Below are 17756 nucleotides of genomic sequence, written 5' to 3' on the forward strand. Positions count from 1 at the left end.
AATATGCTGCCTGCTAGCTTGAACTCGCTCCTCAACCAGAGAGGCTCACTACATTCTCAAGACAACTTCACTGCAAGCTTGAACTCTCACACTGGCAGTTCCCATATAATCGCAGCAGACACACTGGCAACCTTCCCTAGGAGAAGCAAAAAAAACACAGGGATGGGAGTTTTTAAGTGCAAAGAGTTATTGCTTTGGGTACACCCAGCTGCAGGTAACAGCATATTTAACTGTCAAGTATATGCATGGTTATTAAAAAAAAAGGAACTCACGATTACTTTGGGATTTTCATGGTGGCTTTTGTATTTAATATCCCGTTAAAATCAAGTTCTAGGAAAGATATTGTTCTTTCAGCAGATACTTTAAATTAAAATCACTGATCCTTAAGATTTTTTGTTTTATATCTCATGATCCCATACACTTGTTCTAGAGAAGATACTAGAGAAACATAGAATAAGGTCAGTCCAGAATCCTGCTACCATTTGTTTACGTTCTCTCACCTTAGAGCTATTCTTTGCTTTGCTGCAGAAAATGACGGCACATTTACATTTTAGACATATTACATTATTGTGCTCAATGATGCTGAGAATCCTACATCCCATTTACCTGACTTGAAAGCTTATTGTAACCATTATCCCTGTTGTCTACAGCAAAGTCCAGCCAGATAGTTTTTGGTATGCATCTTTACTACAGAGGAGAAATAATAAAATAATATTCTTTAAATGCTGTTTTCTTATCCTTTTTCCCAATTTCCCCCGAGTCACATTACCTGAAATGAATTTGTACTCCAAATATCGCAACATTACAGCCTTTGCCTGTCCCTATTTCTGCTGTTGTTATCATAAATTCATTTTGTTTTGCTGCTCAGGGGCACCTGTGTATAGTATAAACAGATACTAGCTTTTTAAAGTGAGCACCTGAACTGCGATAAGTATATGGCCTCCATATACAGAGGTTAAGCATGATCTGCTGGCAGTGAGTGTGCTTTCCTTTTTCTAATGCTTTATGTCATGGAATTGTTTTTTACTCTTTCTGTTTCTGGAAGAACACTGCTGTGATCTAACTGTTCGTTAAGGTGCGAGGTAACCGTTCTTTAAGGTTTTGTCAAAAGAGAAAGGTCACCATGATCTGAAAATGCTAAGGCATCTGAGTTTCTGAAATATTTGAAACATTTCAAAGTCCAAGGGGTTCCAGAACTTTGCCTTCACCTTCCCAGTATGAAGACATCATAAGCATCCATGCCATAGGATGCTGAAAGGAGGAGAAAGCTCTGCTTCAGTAAATTCCTTCCAGGTATCAGTACAAGAAATGTGAATTTGGACTATATGAAAATTTGAGAGAAGAGTTCAAAATACTGGAAGGAGTGTATGCCTAATAGATGGCTCGTTTCAAAGTGGGCTGTGCTAAGTCAACCTGCACATCCTGCAGGTGTCAAATCTGGCAATAACCATAGATTTTAAAAACACAACATCACAGTTTTTATCATGTTTGCATTTTTCTAGCTTCTGGAGCTAACAGTAGAATGAAGTGGATAGTATAGTTAATCTTTCATTCCTTCAGATGCTGGGAACCCCAGGTTGTACAGCCATGAATGGACCTCCTGTTCAGGGCATGGCACACTGTGCAGATCACATCCATGAAGAGGTTCACTGGCATGATATTATTTAGATCTCTTTGAGGATTTTCATGGAAGTAAACAACTCTGTTCATCACTTCCACTGTCAAAAAAAAAAGGGGGGGGGGGGGGGATATTCATGTAAGAACATGTTGCTTCACTTTAAGATAAAGACAAAGACATGTCAGTGGTGTCATCAGGTGCCAAGTGGAAGGTGCATACAAGTTCATCTGTTGTGACTAGCTGCTGAGTTTATCCTGTAGCCAAGTGGTGTGTGCAGCATGGCACTGCACTGGCCTGCACCTGCTCAGGTCAACTGGTATGTGAATTACTAACTCCTTGATGTACGGTAGTCTTCCAGTTAGGTGGAAGGTGCCAAAAATCTAATGTATAGTTGTCTCATTTTTCTTTCTTGAACAAGTTGGCAATCACAAGAGAAATTATAAAATCATTTTCCAGATTTTTTTACTGATTAATTCTTATGATCACAGCAATGAAATTCTCAGACCTCTTGAACTTATTTAGTAGTATATATTTTGTAATATAAATGTTGTTGTTTTAGCAGTGAACAAACAACATTAGATGTTGCATAGCAAATGCTGATGCAAAGCAAGTTTTCCAAAGACTTGGGCTGTAAAACGTAACCAGGTGTGCTAGGATTCAAGTCAATTCATCAATTAATTTCTCTGCCACCATAAAAAATTAGTGCGGATTTCCAAATCAAGTATTTGCCTGGCATCATAAACACAATTATTTCCTCTCTTTTGAGTTTACATCCACATGCTTCTGTTACGCCTTACTCTGTAACCTCAGATGCCTTGCTATCTTGGATGCATTTCTCACTTTCTTCTTCATGCTCTCCCATGTGTCTTACAGTGGTCAGTGTATATCCGCGCTGCTGTCCGCAAAGAAAAAGGACTGCCAATCCTGGTAGAACTGCTTCGAATAGACAATGACCGGGTGGTGTGTGCAGTAGCTACAGCTTTACGAAACATGGCCTTAGATGTCAGAAATAAGGAGTTAATAGGTATGTTCTTTCCAAACTGTCTCTATTTTCTGTATTTTTTTTTTACCTTACATCAGGATAAGCACAATGAAAGCAATTATTCTCACATTTCTAACATAATTTCTTTAATTCTTTCTCTAATGCATTATATTCATATTTTATGTGACAGCTTAATGCTATATTGCAAGGAATTGTTAAATTAATTAAACATCATGCAACATTTTATGATTTGTCATACTGTAATCTCCAGAAGAAGAATAATGGCTTTGTTCTGATTTAGCACTTCATTCATAGGCAATTTCCAGATCAAGAATATGAGCAGAGCAGCCACCCCGATCCTCAGATTCTCTATTGCAAGTAATATTATGAAGTGTCAAATCATGGACTTTAAAGATGGTTCCAGGAATTTACTGGGCATATTAGTATCTCCAGCAAGAAAACAGGGAGATACTTAATTTTCAAATACGTGCAGTTAAGGAAGAAAACAATAATTTACATAAATCATTGCTGTTTCTGAATTCTGATAGTATGGTAAACAGTCTTCTTGGTTTTCTGGTTTTTTGTGTTTTTTTTTTGTTTTGTTTTTGTTGTTTTTTTTTTTTAATTATTATTATTAATATTATTATTTTGTTTATTTTTGTTGTTGTTTTAGCTTGGTTTTACCTGAAATTCATCCAAATGATATGAATCATCAAATTTCTATTTTCATGTTCTGTCTTTGAAAAATAATCACTTTCTTGGGTTTGAATTACTTCAACAGTTCATGACAAAATCATTTCTGCTTCCACTGTACATTAAGGGTGTATTTTTTTTCATTTTTGCTAGCTACTTAATTTGTTATCATTAAAGCATACTTCTCCTCCTCTGCCTTTAATTACAGAATTCCACAAATAGAAACTTTGATCATAATGCTTTATTATTTATATTCAGTGCTATCTCAGGGTTAGTGCTTCATTACAGCAGTGCTCTGCAACTTGTTAAAACAAGGCAATCACTCTCCTCACGTATTTTACAAACTAGTGACAACTTCACTGACAAAATGTTGTAAAGCAAATAGAGGTAGAGACTGGTGAATAGTGTAAACCTGCTGGGATTACCCAGGAATTGAACTCAAGACTGATGCTTTCTTCACATGCCAGACCAGCTTACTTGGTCAGCTTTTGCTCATGTTACAGTTGATAAAACTGGCATGAAATTAGAGTTGTTTGATGTATTGTTTTCAGCCTTCAGGAAGCAAGATGCCACACGTGTGTTTTTTTTTGTTGTTGTTGTTTGTTTTGTTTTGTTTTTTTTCTGTTGTTTTCTAGGAATTTTAAAGTAGAAATCACTGCTGAAGCCAGTATATCAGTCCATCTAATCTGGGTGAATAACTGATGATCCTTTCATTTTGTCTCATGATCCCACCTCCACTTTCAGTCTTCAGCATGTCATAGTCTCTATTCAACATCTTAGTCCTTTTCTTGTGGGACTTTCTCTATAGGGTTCACAAACCACATTCACGTTTTTTTTCTATAATCTCTTATTTACTTATTGACATTGCACAAAATATTTTACAGTCAAATTTACTGAGTGTAAACATGGTTTGTAATGCTATGAATTAGGCTTTGGTTAGCTTTTCTGTACTGTGATTTTCATTTTATAATTGAAATTTTTTTATTTCCTTTCTGAATATGCAAATTTTATTTAGGAATGTAAAGCTAAACATGTGAAAATAGAGCTGTATGACATGCCATACAAAATACTCATCAAATTATGGATAATAAGATTGCATAGCTTCCAAATGTTAATGTTTTATGTAGTATTCAGAGAATATGTGATGTAAACAAAGAAGAATTTTAAAAAGACAGAAAAAGTCTGTTGACAATAATCACCTAATAGTTTTATTTATCTTGCCAGATGATTATGACTGTGCAGTGCTGCTCAGAGTTAAATTATTCGTGGGGTGATTCTGGGGAATTGTACTTTATAATTGCAAAACAAATTTGTTGCAGTTTAGAAATAGTCCAAACATGCCAATACGATAGGGAAGGTATGACTATAGTTCCTGAACCATTTGAGCTATGATCTTTGTATGTTTATTTCTTTGGCTTTTATCACTGAACTTCAAAGAAACAGTAATAATGGTCACTATTTCTCTTGTTCATGATTATTTTATAGTGAATTGGTCACATCATAGATCTGATTTTCATAAATGCTGAACATCTGCAGTTGTCAAGGATTTCAACTTGTTGTAGGCAGTCTGGTTCTGTGAATATTGAAATTCCACATGTTCTGAGATACCTTCACTGTTGCTATGGAAAGGAGGGCTCAGGAGGGGCTTGTTAGTGTTCATCACATGAGCTCTTTCTAACTAAGTAGAATCAGCATCCTGTTTATAGTGCCTCTTTGAAGTTTCAGTTTGTGCATCATATTCTTGCAGTGACAAACTCTACCTCACAGGCTGGGATTTTTGCCTTAGGATAACCTTTTTTAAAGGTTAATTGTCCATCTGTATACACAGTAAAGATTCTGTAGGTATAATCACATTTCTTTTCAGTGGTGCTGTGGTTCCATTCCCAGGTGACAAATTTTTACTGATATATGCCACAGAATGTGATATTTCTTTCTGCTGCTGCCAAGCAACCCATAAATCAGTGTGGAGGCATCTGGCAAATATATCAGAAAGCTTGCTAAAATTCAGACTCACCTGTACCAAACTACAAAACAAACAAAATGACCACAAATTTCTTTCTAGACTTTGTTGAATTTACCAATCTATTTTGGTTTTGTCACAGATCTATCAGGTGTGTTGTTACATTGATAAAGTTTGGTGACAGCCTTCTCTTAAACTTTTTCTCAGCCATCCCCATATAGCATTTTCTTTTTTTTTTTTATAGCGATTTCTTCTTCCTGGGTTTCATTTAGGACATGCTCTCTGTCCTTAAAACGACCCTCATTTTTCTCCTTCTCCATCAGTTCTACATTGTGCCATGTGCTCTCTAGTTGAAGGTTCAGACAGTGGGCAAATTCATCTTTCTCCTCACCAAAATTAAACCACGCTGAGATGAAGACATAGTAAGCTTAGCCTATCTCGTACTGATACTAGGTAATCCAGCACCTGTTTTTCCCTCCTTGGGCATACTGCCCGGTCACGTTCAGGTCATATTAATTTTCCACTTGCATTTCAGGACCATCATCTCTACAAAATAGCACCCGTTCTATGTCGCTTCCCAAAAGTGCGCCCCATGGGAAGGTTCATCAACGTTGTCTCTCTCCCAGCAGTGCCACAGTTGAGGGAAGTAGTACTGTGGGCCTTGGAAATGTTTGACAGTTGATATTGCCTGTTGTATGCTTTCAGTGCACAGTTTTGTGCTTCAGGTCTTTCTGTCAGCTTGTCCTTATCCTGACAGTGATTTCTAATGTGATTCTGGGCCAATGGTGATTGAGAGAAATATTGCACTATTATTTCAACAGCCCCACTCATGCAATTTCCGTGGCCACTTGGGCTATATTTTTGTGGTTAAATAAAAGATGTCTTAAGAAACCAGAAGTATTTTGGTCACTCACCCTTGAAAAAAAGGAGGACAATTTCACCTAATGGTTTTTGTTGACTTACTGACCTATGCAGGAGCTGTATCCTTATATATCTCTCCCTTTACAGTATGTGGAGAAGCCATGTATCTGTTCAGGTCTCTAGATTCTAGTGAGGGGATAAATTAAAGTGCTGCAGTACTTAAGACATCACTTTTGTGGATATCATTGCAAAAGCATTATTCAAATAAGTTAGTGGTAAAAGTTCAGTTGCCTTCACAAAGTTTTGAATCAAGTCCTGAAACAGGGCATGCAAAGGAGGGTCATTTTTAATACTTGTTCCAGGCTATAAGATGTCAGTACTGAATTATTCTCAATTCACTACTCATCTGCTGATAATACAGTTAGTTATAAAGATAGCATATCAATTTTATTGTTGCTCAGCTTGTGTTGGAACCTGCTTAGTCTTGCTAGGTATCTATAAGTTTAGTATCCCATGTAATATACCTGTATTAGACTCCCTTACAGTTAACAGACAAAGAGAAACTCTCAGAAAGTGATTTAACTAATATGATAAAATGGACCTCACCCTTTATTACTGCCCAGCCACTGTTGAGAAATTAAAAAAAAAGGGGGGGAATGTGTAAATTGCTGCTGAGTGTATGTCTTGCCATCTCATGAGCGGTGTATATGTATTTGAGTGTCTGAAGTAGACAATGTTTGGTTCAAAGTTTTATCGCTAAATCTGAGAAAGTTTGGTTGAAATATGTATCAAGAGTTCACAACTCTAATGAATTGTTAGACTCATAGAATAATTCAGGTTAGAAGGAACTTCAGGAGGTCATCCAGCCCAGCCTTGCACTCAGAGCAGAGTCACGTATGTTATTTCAAAGTGTGATATTGATTCACATTTGGAAAGATTTGCTTTCAGCTGCTGGCTGAAAACATGTCAAAAACAAGCATTTGCATTTTAACAGCAGAATGTGACTTCTGGAGCATAAATAGCTACGTGGGTTTCTTCTATCCTAGAACATGGCTACTTTTTAATACCATAAATTTGTTTTCAGTATTAGTAGTAAATCCAAGTGGAGAAGGTATTTACTTTTTTAGTTACAAGAAAAAAAGCTATAAAAATTCTAAGTCCTAGTAATGTATATTGATAGAGAATACAGTGATGGATTGGAAGGTGATTATATCAAATATGCAGTTTTCATCTCACTTAGAGTGTATACACACAGTTTCCTTTCCTTTTTAAATGTGAACACTTTTGAATTCGTCACATATACATCTGCAAGAATCTGAGTCACTGATTTTTTTATTGATTTTTTAATTGACTTATAAAGTAGCTTAGTCACTGAAATGTTAAATTGACATAAATTCACAATGCATAAGATGCCAGAAGGTGTTAATCACAAACCGTAGAAATTTTTTCAGAAGTTGAAGAAAGAATATATACTGCTATTTGTTCAATTTGTGTCCTTTTTTATTGCACTTCATTTTCTATGTTTAGTAGTTGAGCTGTGCAAAACATATATTACAATAAATGGATACCTGAATTAAAAGAGGTTGTCATCAAGAAGCTGATTTAGGAAATGGAAAAGGTGGTCATGCATTAATAGCTCATGCTCCTTACTTTGTATCAGTGAAGAAAAGAATATTATTTAAACACGTTTTAGCTTTGAAGTTTTATAACACCTCTATGGCAAAGTTTAGACTGCCTGTTTTCTAATGTTGTATACATAAGTTAGCTGAGAACTTAAACTGTTAGAAGTTTAAATGTTAAATATTTTTCCATTACAGTGTAAAAGCTTTGTGTCAAGGAGATTTTGACATTTCATGTGCCTTCAGCCACTTGTGCATTGCCTTTTGTCCTGTTTTATCTCAAATATATTTCTGGCAAGCAGACCAGGCAGTTACAGAGGATAGGAAAGGTTTCCTTCCTCAGTCATTTCTTATTAAATAGCATTCTCAAGTGAAGAGATTTAGGGAGAAAAACAGGGTTGGTAAAACTGAATTCTCATTTTTAAGATCAAAGTCACAATCAGGCATTTTTAAGACTATATTAAGTCTTCTTTACATCTGAACATCCCTACTGCATAAGTATGGCAGTATGGATTTGGATCAATTTCTCTCTACCATGAACCATATAAAAATGTGATGTTTAAGCTAGTTAGGTAGGTTTCTGCTATAGACTGCAGAGAGAAAACAGCACATATAGGTGTTCACTCCAGTCACCTTTGTCACCATAAGTCTTGGATCTTAGGGTGGAATGAATCCTGGGTGAGAACCTAGAGCAGTAGCCAGAGACTTGATGACTAGCTTTTGGGAGACTAAAGATAAGCAGGTAGAATCTTAAGAAATTCTTTTGATAATGCAGAGTAAGTTGTCTTGCTCCCCTTTAATTAGCTTATGCTTTGCAAGGACAATTAGTGAAAGAGCACCGCAATTTTTCGTTACCACTCAAAGCAACAGAAAGAACTGAATACAGGCTCAGGTCTAGCATATCACAGAATACCACTTTCAGAGATGGGGTTTTTATTGTAATGCCATAGTCAAAGAAACACACAGCAGTTTTTCTCCATAAAATAAGATCAAGATGCTTCACAATACTAACCATATAACACAGCCCCAGGTCAACCTTTCTTTCCTCGCAGTAGAATAAACTGCAGAAATGCCTAGAAAATATATTGGCATCTATATTTGGCATTTATATTTTAAATGCCAAAGTCTCAAGAGAGTCATCTGCAATATTGCAACAGGAAAACCTAGATTCAATTTGACTGCCAAAAGAAAAACACCAAAAACAAACATAAAAACTAACTAACTAAATAAGCAGACAACTGATGTACCTTCTCACCTCTCTGATGTGCATTTCACACAAAAGAAAGTGCCCCAACCTGTACGTTACGTTTTGAGATGGTAAACAATTTCAGTTTGGTTCTGGTCTTCTGCACACGGTATAAAGCAATTAAATTGAACTGTATACACTTCTCACTCAGAAAATTGACATTTCAAACAATTCAATATTAATTTTCATGTCTGTTTCTCAGTGTGTTCATGCTGAGAAGTGCTACTTATCTTCTGGAAATTCAGAGTTCTGATCTAAAAAGTGCATATAATTCAGTTGCATATTGCATTAAACATGCAACAGTAGAAATGCAAATGTCTTAAACTGCCAAAGTAATTTTAAGAGTACCTTTAAATCCATGAGGAATTATTCTATATCTGCAAAGCAGTTTCAAAAATTGAATTTTTGTGACAGATGTACATTAACAGGTAAGTATATCAAAACTGTTTTTTCGAGCCTATTGTGTATCATCTTCAATTCATGGAACAGTAAGATAATTTTATTCTACATAAGATGCAAAATACCTTTCTCTCCTGGAATTGTTATGAATTTAAGACCTTTTCAAATGATAGAAATTACATATATGGCATTTTTTTACTAAAAGCACATTTCCTTGAAGAAACTAGAACTCCTATCCTTCCCATGATACATCAGTGAAAAACTGTAGAATATGGCAAGTGAATTATCATTTGATAGAGTAAAGTGAAAAATTCTTCTTGTACGTGAAGACCTTAGGAATGGGTCTAGGGCACTGTAGTTTCAAAGGAAACTGTTGAACATGGAGCTGAGAGAGGAAAAAGGCTAGCACGGGTGTAGAATACCTATGGGTATGCAACAAAGATGTTCATCATCATCCGTTAGCTAAACATTTGAACCATAAAATGTCTGATTTTCCAAGGGCAATATGGCAAAGATAAAAGAATCAGGGAGTAGTTTTGCAAGGAATGCCAGATTAGGAAGTAGCACTGATATCTGCGTTCTTATAACTGGTGTTTTATCCGAATCTCAATGTAGTTAAACTGAATGTAGTTTTTCTTTTCCATTCCTGACCATTAACATTCCTAGTTGTTAATAGTAGCCCCAGTCCACAAAGAAGGTGACTACATTTCTCTGATGGGTTATATGTATTCCTTCCCAAAATATGGGAGCTTGTATTCCTTCCCAAAATACAGGAGCTCCTAGTGTTCGTTTAGTCTTTGATGGTTGTAAAAAGGCAGCTTAGTCTCATACTGGTTGGTTTCTGCATGGCATCTTCAGATGCCGCTGTTCTGCTTACAGAATAATTGCTCTTCATGAAGTACTTTGATGTAGGATTTGGCTGCTGGTAAAAACTGAGGCACAGACCAGTTGTTTACATCATTTATTATGTTTTTTACTGTTAAAGGCTCTTGTTTCAGATATTATTATTAAAACTTCAAATATCCTTCTGATTACAGAAAGCAGAACAGTAGCCTATAGCTGCAGCCTTCACAAATGAATTCTTGCATTTCTTGTCTGCCTTTATAGTGTATCTTTAGGTGTGCGTACTATCTCTGAACATGCTGTCCTGGATGGCTGGAAGCAGTGCCACTGTGTTAGCTTTCTGCTCATTTTGGGGTTCTTCTGTTGAATACTAGGTTTACTAGGAATACTACTGTTTAATAGGTCTCAGATTAATCAGATGGAAACCCTACTTCACAAGCAATTAAAAAAAAAAAAATCCAAGTCTGTTGTTTCATGCGTATAACTGCTAGGATGGAATAGCAACAGTTTTGTAATACACAGTGACAAAATACTAAAAGGGTAACAAATCCTAATCATCTGATATAAGTGAGGGAATAATCAATTTGCTGAGGGGCCTTATTATCATAATTCCATAAGGTAAGACTGTGATTCTGGTACGTAATATCTCAATGGGCTCAATTAAACAAAATAAAGAAGTTTTCCTCCCAAGGAAAGCCTAGAGAACCCTTAGAATCATCTTCAAAGCCCCATTGATCTCTCCATGGCATCTCTATGAAATTATTTGAAATCTGGTATTACTGATATCATCTTTAATATTATGTTTCTCATTTTCCTTTTGCTTCCTCTTGTGGCTGCATTATGCAAGAGATCTCGCACAAACATGGAAAAGATACAATGACTACCCCCTAGAGTTAGCAATTTAGAGATATATATAATGTATAATACTTTATAATGATAGATTAGACTTCAGCAATTGATCTAAGAAAGCATTACTATTTAAATCCATGCTTTTTGTGTAGAAATATAGTATACATAATGCAATTTGAAGGATCACATTATGACAAAAGAATACAGCACTTTGTTAAAGCTTATAACTAAAGTCATTTTTTTTAAGAAACCAAATAATTGAATATTTTAGATGTGATCCCTCCATTACTCCAGATTGAAAACTTTGAACAAGCTTAACGCAGAACCACCTCCAAAGAGACCATTTTGAGAATTTTCAGAAGAATACGGAAACCTGCCCTATAGAAAGAAATGGAAATAAAATCTACCTTGTCACTGGTGGGGCTTTTTTGTAAACCCTGATGAATGTGCAGGGAAGGCATCAACAATGAAGGTCAAAATTTACATTTCTGTATAGGCAGCCTTACGTACTAACAGCCTGGGATACATATACCAAGAAATTTGTGTGGATACTAGCTGAAATGATTTGAGTAAGCAAATTCTGCTTGCAGTTATATTTCATGAAATTAAGGAACGTGTTTTAAAATACACTCATTATATTGGTTGAAAGAGTCGTAAAACTCCAAGATGAGCCTGACTCCATCTTCTTTACACTATCCCATTAAGTAGTTGCAGTAAGATCTCTCCTTAACCTTCTTAGTGCCGGCAAATGCCATTCTTGCATGCCATGTGTTCCAGCCCCCTGACTATTTTTGTGGTGCTCCACTGGATTTGTTCCACTGTTGCAGTGTTTACCATGTACTGGGGAGACCAAAACTGGGTGCAATACTTTTCATGCAAGCTAGAGGAAGAATCATCTGAGTCTATATGAAGAATCATTTTTGTAGCTAGACTCCACATAATACAGCCTAGGATGTGGTCAGCCTTTGCTGCCAGGGCATATTTTTGACTCATATTCAACTCATCCACTAGCACCCCTAGGTTTTGAGTTTCTTTTGAAAACCTGCACTCCAACCAGTTGTCCCACAACCTGTACTGATGCATGTGGTTATTTCCTCCCAGCTGCAGGACTTCACATTTGCCTGTTAACTTTGAGGTTCCTGTCCAGTTGTTCAGCTGAGTAGCAGCCCTGCCCTCCAGTATTTTGTCTGTTGCAGTATATTGACTGCTCCTTGCAACATGGTTTTGTCCACAGGCTTTCTGAGAATGCTTTCTATTCTATCATTCAGGTTGTTAATGAGGATGTTAAACAGTATTGCCCCCATTATCAACACCTGTGGGACACCACTAGTAACCACCTGCCAGTTGGATTTTGCACTGCTGATCACCACCTTTTGAGGCCAGCAGTCAAGCCAGTTTTCCATCCACCATGCCACCCACTTATCTGATCAAAGTGTCACCAGTTTGGCTGTAAGGATACTATAGTGAGTAAGAAGTGGGTAAGCTGATGTGTTCATTACTTCAAGCCATGCGGAGTAAACTCTGTAATTCCAAAATTAGAAGTGGATAAACACAATTTCAATGTGTTTAACCTCAGTGACATCATTGCATATACTTAAATTACTTCAGTGTCACCGAATTTCAAACCACAATTTCAGTGGGACAAAGTATGAGGACCGTGGTCAGATCGTATTATTCCTATTGTGGAATTAAGGCAGTAATAGGATAATTGTCATCAAGTCCACTTAAACACAGGAGTTTGCTTCCTTTACAAGAGAGGGAATTATAGTTCAAAATGTTGTGGTTTTACTGAGGCACTAACTTCCTAATTTAAAAAGGGAAATACTGTGGAACGTGTTTAACTTTGTCTTTCGGTTATTTTAAAATCAATGGAAATAAATGTAGTTACCTTAATGTTCAGTAGTGATGCCTTAGTAATTAGTCTTAGTAATCACATGTAGTCTAATAGATTCTGACCTGATCTGATAAATAATTAAATTATGTAACAATAATAAGAATTTAAAATTGTTGCAGATAAATTCAAAAAAAAATGGTGGTTGTAGGCAATGTGGTCACAAACACTAATACGTACAAAGACATTTTCATTCTCTTCTCTCCTTTATTGTAATTTTCTTCAAGTTCGGCAGTGTATATCATCTGCAAAATTACCCCCATATTAAATGGCATAGAGTATCTTTAAATTAATCTTTATATAAATGAATACATACGCACAAAATATACATTTGTAAGAATGTATGTGGTTCTACCTGCACCAAAGAGGAAGGGACAGTGTTTTGTGGGGTACACATGCATATGGAAAGGTATTCCATTTATCTTTAAAAAACGCATATTATGTCATGTGATTGCAACAACCAGAATAAAATCTTGTAGCTGTCAGCTTAATATTCTTCTTGTGGAAGCTAAAAGGAATTTTTCCATCATTCATGACAAACAGGATTCAACTCACAGTAACAAAGCAGCATTATTAACAAGGAGTGAGTAGGTCTGAAAGGGTGCTAATTATCATAACATTGTAAAGCAATGCTGAGGTCTAGTGTAAATCCATGAGTTAAGTATGAGAGCAGGGGAAGTAAAAGTACAACTTGGTTTTACTGTGTAGAGTTTTTAGGTGCTTGATGGTGCATTAAGAACTGAATTTCAATTTTCAGTCATGACATAGGCTCTAAGCGGACTATTGTAAAGGGACTAATAGTCAATTTTGGAAAATGGAGTTGGATGCCAGTTAAGTCATTTCTGTTCCTTTGAAAATGTTGCACTTTCCTCACGAAGCAAAGCTAATAGGAAAATAAAATCGTATTAAACTATTACATAAAAAGAGTTCCTTTTTTAATAGTGGAATTTCTGTTCTCACTGTAAAGTTATAGGTTCTTGGTTGAGTTAGCATGTTTAGGAAATTTATTTCCCAAATCCGAGACACCATAACTCACCCTGAGGCAGTCCATGGTAGAAGGTATTCCTGCTCCTAGCCTCCCTCCAGCCTCTCATTAACACACCATGTCTACACTCAAACTACTTGTGTTAGTCAGCGCTGCCTGACTTATTGGTCAAAATGAGCTGAGTGAGCAAAATATGACTTTTCTTTTGCAGACAAACTCTTCTTAAACAGAACAAAGTCAAACAACTCACAAGAGTAGCTGACAGGAGGGTTGGAAAACTCTGCCTGGCCCAGTCGTGCTTGTGAGGCTCAAAATGGGGTCATTATCTGATACATTTTCCACTTGCATACTGGATGTCCCCCCACACCCTGAAGGTTGCTTTAATTTGTTATAATGCAACCACTATGAACCCTACCATAGTATTGCTGCACCAGTGTAAACTGTTATCTTGCTAAAAAAATAAAATAAATGTTTTGGTAATTCACTCCTGTTTTTACTTAAAAATTACAATAACAAAACAGATAAGCTGCATGCCTCAGCCAGACAAAACCAGACTGCTTTGGAATACAATGATATCAGATAGGTTGACACGGCTGTGTGTATAATTTCCCTATGTAGGTATTAAATCTTCAGGAGTTAAAGGTGTTATCCCCTCTTGTACAAAACTGTACTGCAATGTCTAAATCAAGCCCTGAAGAAAAGGGCATGTCTCCTTCTCTCTTGTGAGCCACTAACAATCTGAAATAGAGAGTTCATGATGAGCAAAGCCTTTGAGATGAGGGTTCTGAGGATGGATTTTTGTGCATTATCCACTGTAGTTAAATCCATTCTTCTGCCTTGAGATTGAATATGTATGTGCCTTACACTGAAGAGCTCAGCCTCTTCGTAGGAAGGCTGAAATTCATCTCATTCGCTTGTAGCCCTATTTAAGCATCTTTCATTCTCAGGGACTTCTCTGATAAGCTACCCTCAGCTTACAGAAACTTCAAAGCCGAAGCAAAGTTATTAAAAAGAGAAAGAAAAAAGAACTGCACCTTTAGTTAAAGCTTCAAACAAGGCAAAAAATGATTAAGTGTCAGAGTTTAGCTTATTTGTAACCCTTTCCACATTCTTACAGAAATCAAATGTCTCTTTCTTCACGCTTATTTATTATAAAATATACTTTAAAACATAAGACATCAGTAGCTATTAGCCTGGCAGTATTAATAAGACTGCAATTAGGAGCCCTATGGCTAGAGATTTGTTGTATATTTGCCACTGAAGTAAACAAACTAAGAGAATTAAATGTTTTAGAAGGCAAATGTTGCAAAATCAATCATGTCTAGTAGTTGGAAGAGTTAATTTGTTCTCTAAGTTTGTTCAGTTATTCCTGAGCAGAAGAACTGTTACGTCTTAGATGGCTTCTTGATAGCTCAGGTCACTGGCCTGAGTTGTATTTGTTTCCTTAACTGCAAATGAATAATCACAAGTCTGTCATTGTCAGGGGTGGTAATGTGCAGAAAGTGTCTAGAGATCATCAGCTAAAAGGCATTCTAAAATAGCAAGTCATTACTACAAATGGATGGGAGTACTTGCAAACATGGTGGTGCTAATCTGTAAACTAGGACACCATGAACAACACAGAATGTTCTTTAGTACCAGTCTTGGGGTATAGCCTAGATTAAATTGCAGAGTGAGCCCGGGAGAAAGCGTCCAAGGTGAGCTACTCACACACTGATCTTGCTGCAAAGGGCAGGTGCTCTGTGTATTTTGCCCCTTGGGGTGTGCATAACTCTTACAGGATAGGCAGGCGAGTCAGAGCAGGCCCTTCTATATCTGTCAGTGACCTGGAAGCCAGGTTTGTCCAGTCACCTGAAGGCTGTGATCAAAGAGGAAGGATATTCCCTGGATTATGAAGAGTACTGGAAGGAGATAAGATGTCTGTGCTTTCTGCATCTTCTGATCCTGAAGGAAAGGAAGCAGACAACATGAGGGGTAAGGAAGGAAGGATAGTGATAAAATGAACTTGGGGAATTGTGGGGTTTGAAAATGTAGGGAAAACTGAGATTCAAAGACCTGGATCATGTGTCTCAGGTTGTTGAACCTGCCATGTCTCTTATCTCACTTGCTTCTCTTCTTGGACCTCTGAGTGGTTTTTTCCTTTTGCAAGCAAGGTAGTGGACTCATTCACTTGGCTTCCAGATAACTGCTCAGTTTTCTCCCTGAACTCTCCCTGTCTGCCATCACCAGCTGCAATGTCTTCACATCAGTCCCCACATTTTGTTTTTTTTTTTTTCTAGTCTGGACGAAATTCTTCCTCTTTTTCCTTTGACATTGCGATCACATGGCATTTCATGTCTTTTCCACTGCGTCTCTCTTCTCTGCTTATCTTGTACCAAGAATGTCTGCTTAAACTGGGTTCCTTTCAAGACTCCAGCTACTGGACCTAAGAGGCTACTTCATCTAAGTATTTTTAAAGGCCAGAAAAGGGAAGCTTGCAAGTGTAAATTCAGAAACCACAAAAAGTACCAACTGAACCATTTATTTAAAATCTTCTGATTTGGACACGGTGCACAATTCTCTTTCTTCAAGTTTTTTAAGTAGACCGTTTGAAGACCCAATTCTGAACATAGAATGGGGTCATGTATTTGGGGACTCGGCTTCTTCTGTCTTCTCTTGATGATCTGCAGCCTCCAGTGGAAACCTCTGCCATATGTCTATTCATTCATGAAGACAGTCAGTAAGGGTGATGCAACTTATATTACCTTGTTTACAGATTGACGAGGTATAGTTAGAGTAGCTGAATGTATTATTTAATCTAAGATACCAGCAGTTAATTTGGTCTGTATTCCTAGACATTCTTCTTGGTTTCATTTGGACTTACTCATGTGGGTCCGTATCTTTCCAGAAGTTCAGCATTCAGACTGGTTGTGGTACTCCCCCATAGGGCTCTGCACAAAGGAAAATGTTACCTATATGTTCTGCCAGCCGTAGCTGTTCATAGACTCCTGTATAGCTGTCTTTCACAGCAACTGATGTTACAATGCCTGCCTGTCTATCTTGTGATCCTTTCAGAATTCCTGATCCTTTTCTGCAGGATTATTTCTCAATAGGTTATGCTTTGTTCTGTATTTCTGCAGATAATCATCTCCTGTGTTTAATATTCTCCATTTGCCTTTAAAGAATTCTGTCTTCCTAAATCAAAATAACTGAATTCTAAACCAGTCCTCAAACATTTTTCCAGCCCCTGTCCTCTCTTTCACCATCTGTAGTGCTGACTGTGATACTGGATAGATATAGGCCCAGGATAGAAGATGGTCTGCAGAGTTTCATACATTTTTGACAGAATCCATTTGCTATGTGCTTCTATTTTAATGACAAACAACTGATAACTCTTCTGAGTAGCAGGATCCAAACATTTTTCATCTCATTTGCAGCAGTTGCTGTTAGCTTTCTCATGAGAATGTGATGTGACACTACTCTTGTAGGCGCTACTAGTGTCAACAGAAGTGAAATCCACAGGCTGTCCTCCGTGAGGCTTTCTGCTGAAGGATATGTCTTTTACCTACAAAATCCGCAAACATACAGTATTTTACTGCTGATTTTACATTCCAGTAGGGGCAAAGTACCAGCAGTTTTCGAAAAGAAAAAAAAAAATATAAGGAACATCATGTTACTGCTGTTGTGATTTTGAATAGCCTGTTCTTCATTTCTGAGTTCTTTCTTTTTTTTTTTCTTCATTCCTGCAGGCTGTACACCTGCAAGGATAACTTCATGAGAGTAAACTGCAGCTGCTCTAGCAGTGCATTCTTTTCAGGGACGTTATGCTCA

The 17756-nt window shown here is 36.9% G+C and overlaps 1 protein-coding gene across 10 annotated transcripts in view; it reads left to right on the forward strand.

Annotated features, from left to right (window-relative positions):
- The window catches only part of CTNND2 (catenin delta 2), a 646797-nt gene that overhangs the window by 574392 nt on the left and 54649 nt on the right, over positions 1 to 17756 (forward strand). For all 10 annotated transcript variants that reach the window (XM_040548196.1, XM_040548193.1, XM_040548191.1 and 7 more), the window contains one exon: positions 2492 to 2642. In XM_040548196.1, coding sequence (XP_040404130.1) covers positions 2492 to 2642 — 151 coding nt within the window. The remainder of the gene's footprint in view (positions 1 to 2491; positions 2643 to 17756) is intronic.

Source organism: Cygnus olor, chromosome 2 (genome assembly GCF_009769625.2).
Source record: "Cygnus olor isolate bCygOlo1 chromosome 2, bCygOlo1.pri.v2, whole genome shotgun sequence".
NCBI classification, from domain to species: domain Eukaryota; kingdom Metazoa; phylum Chordata; class Aves; order Anseriformes; family Anatidae; genus Cygnus; species Cygnus olor.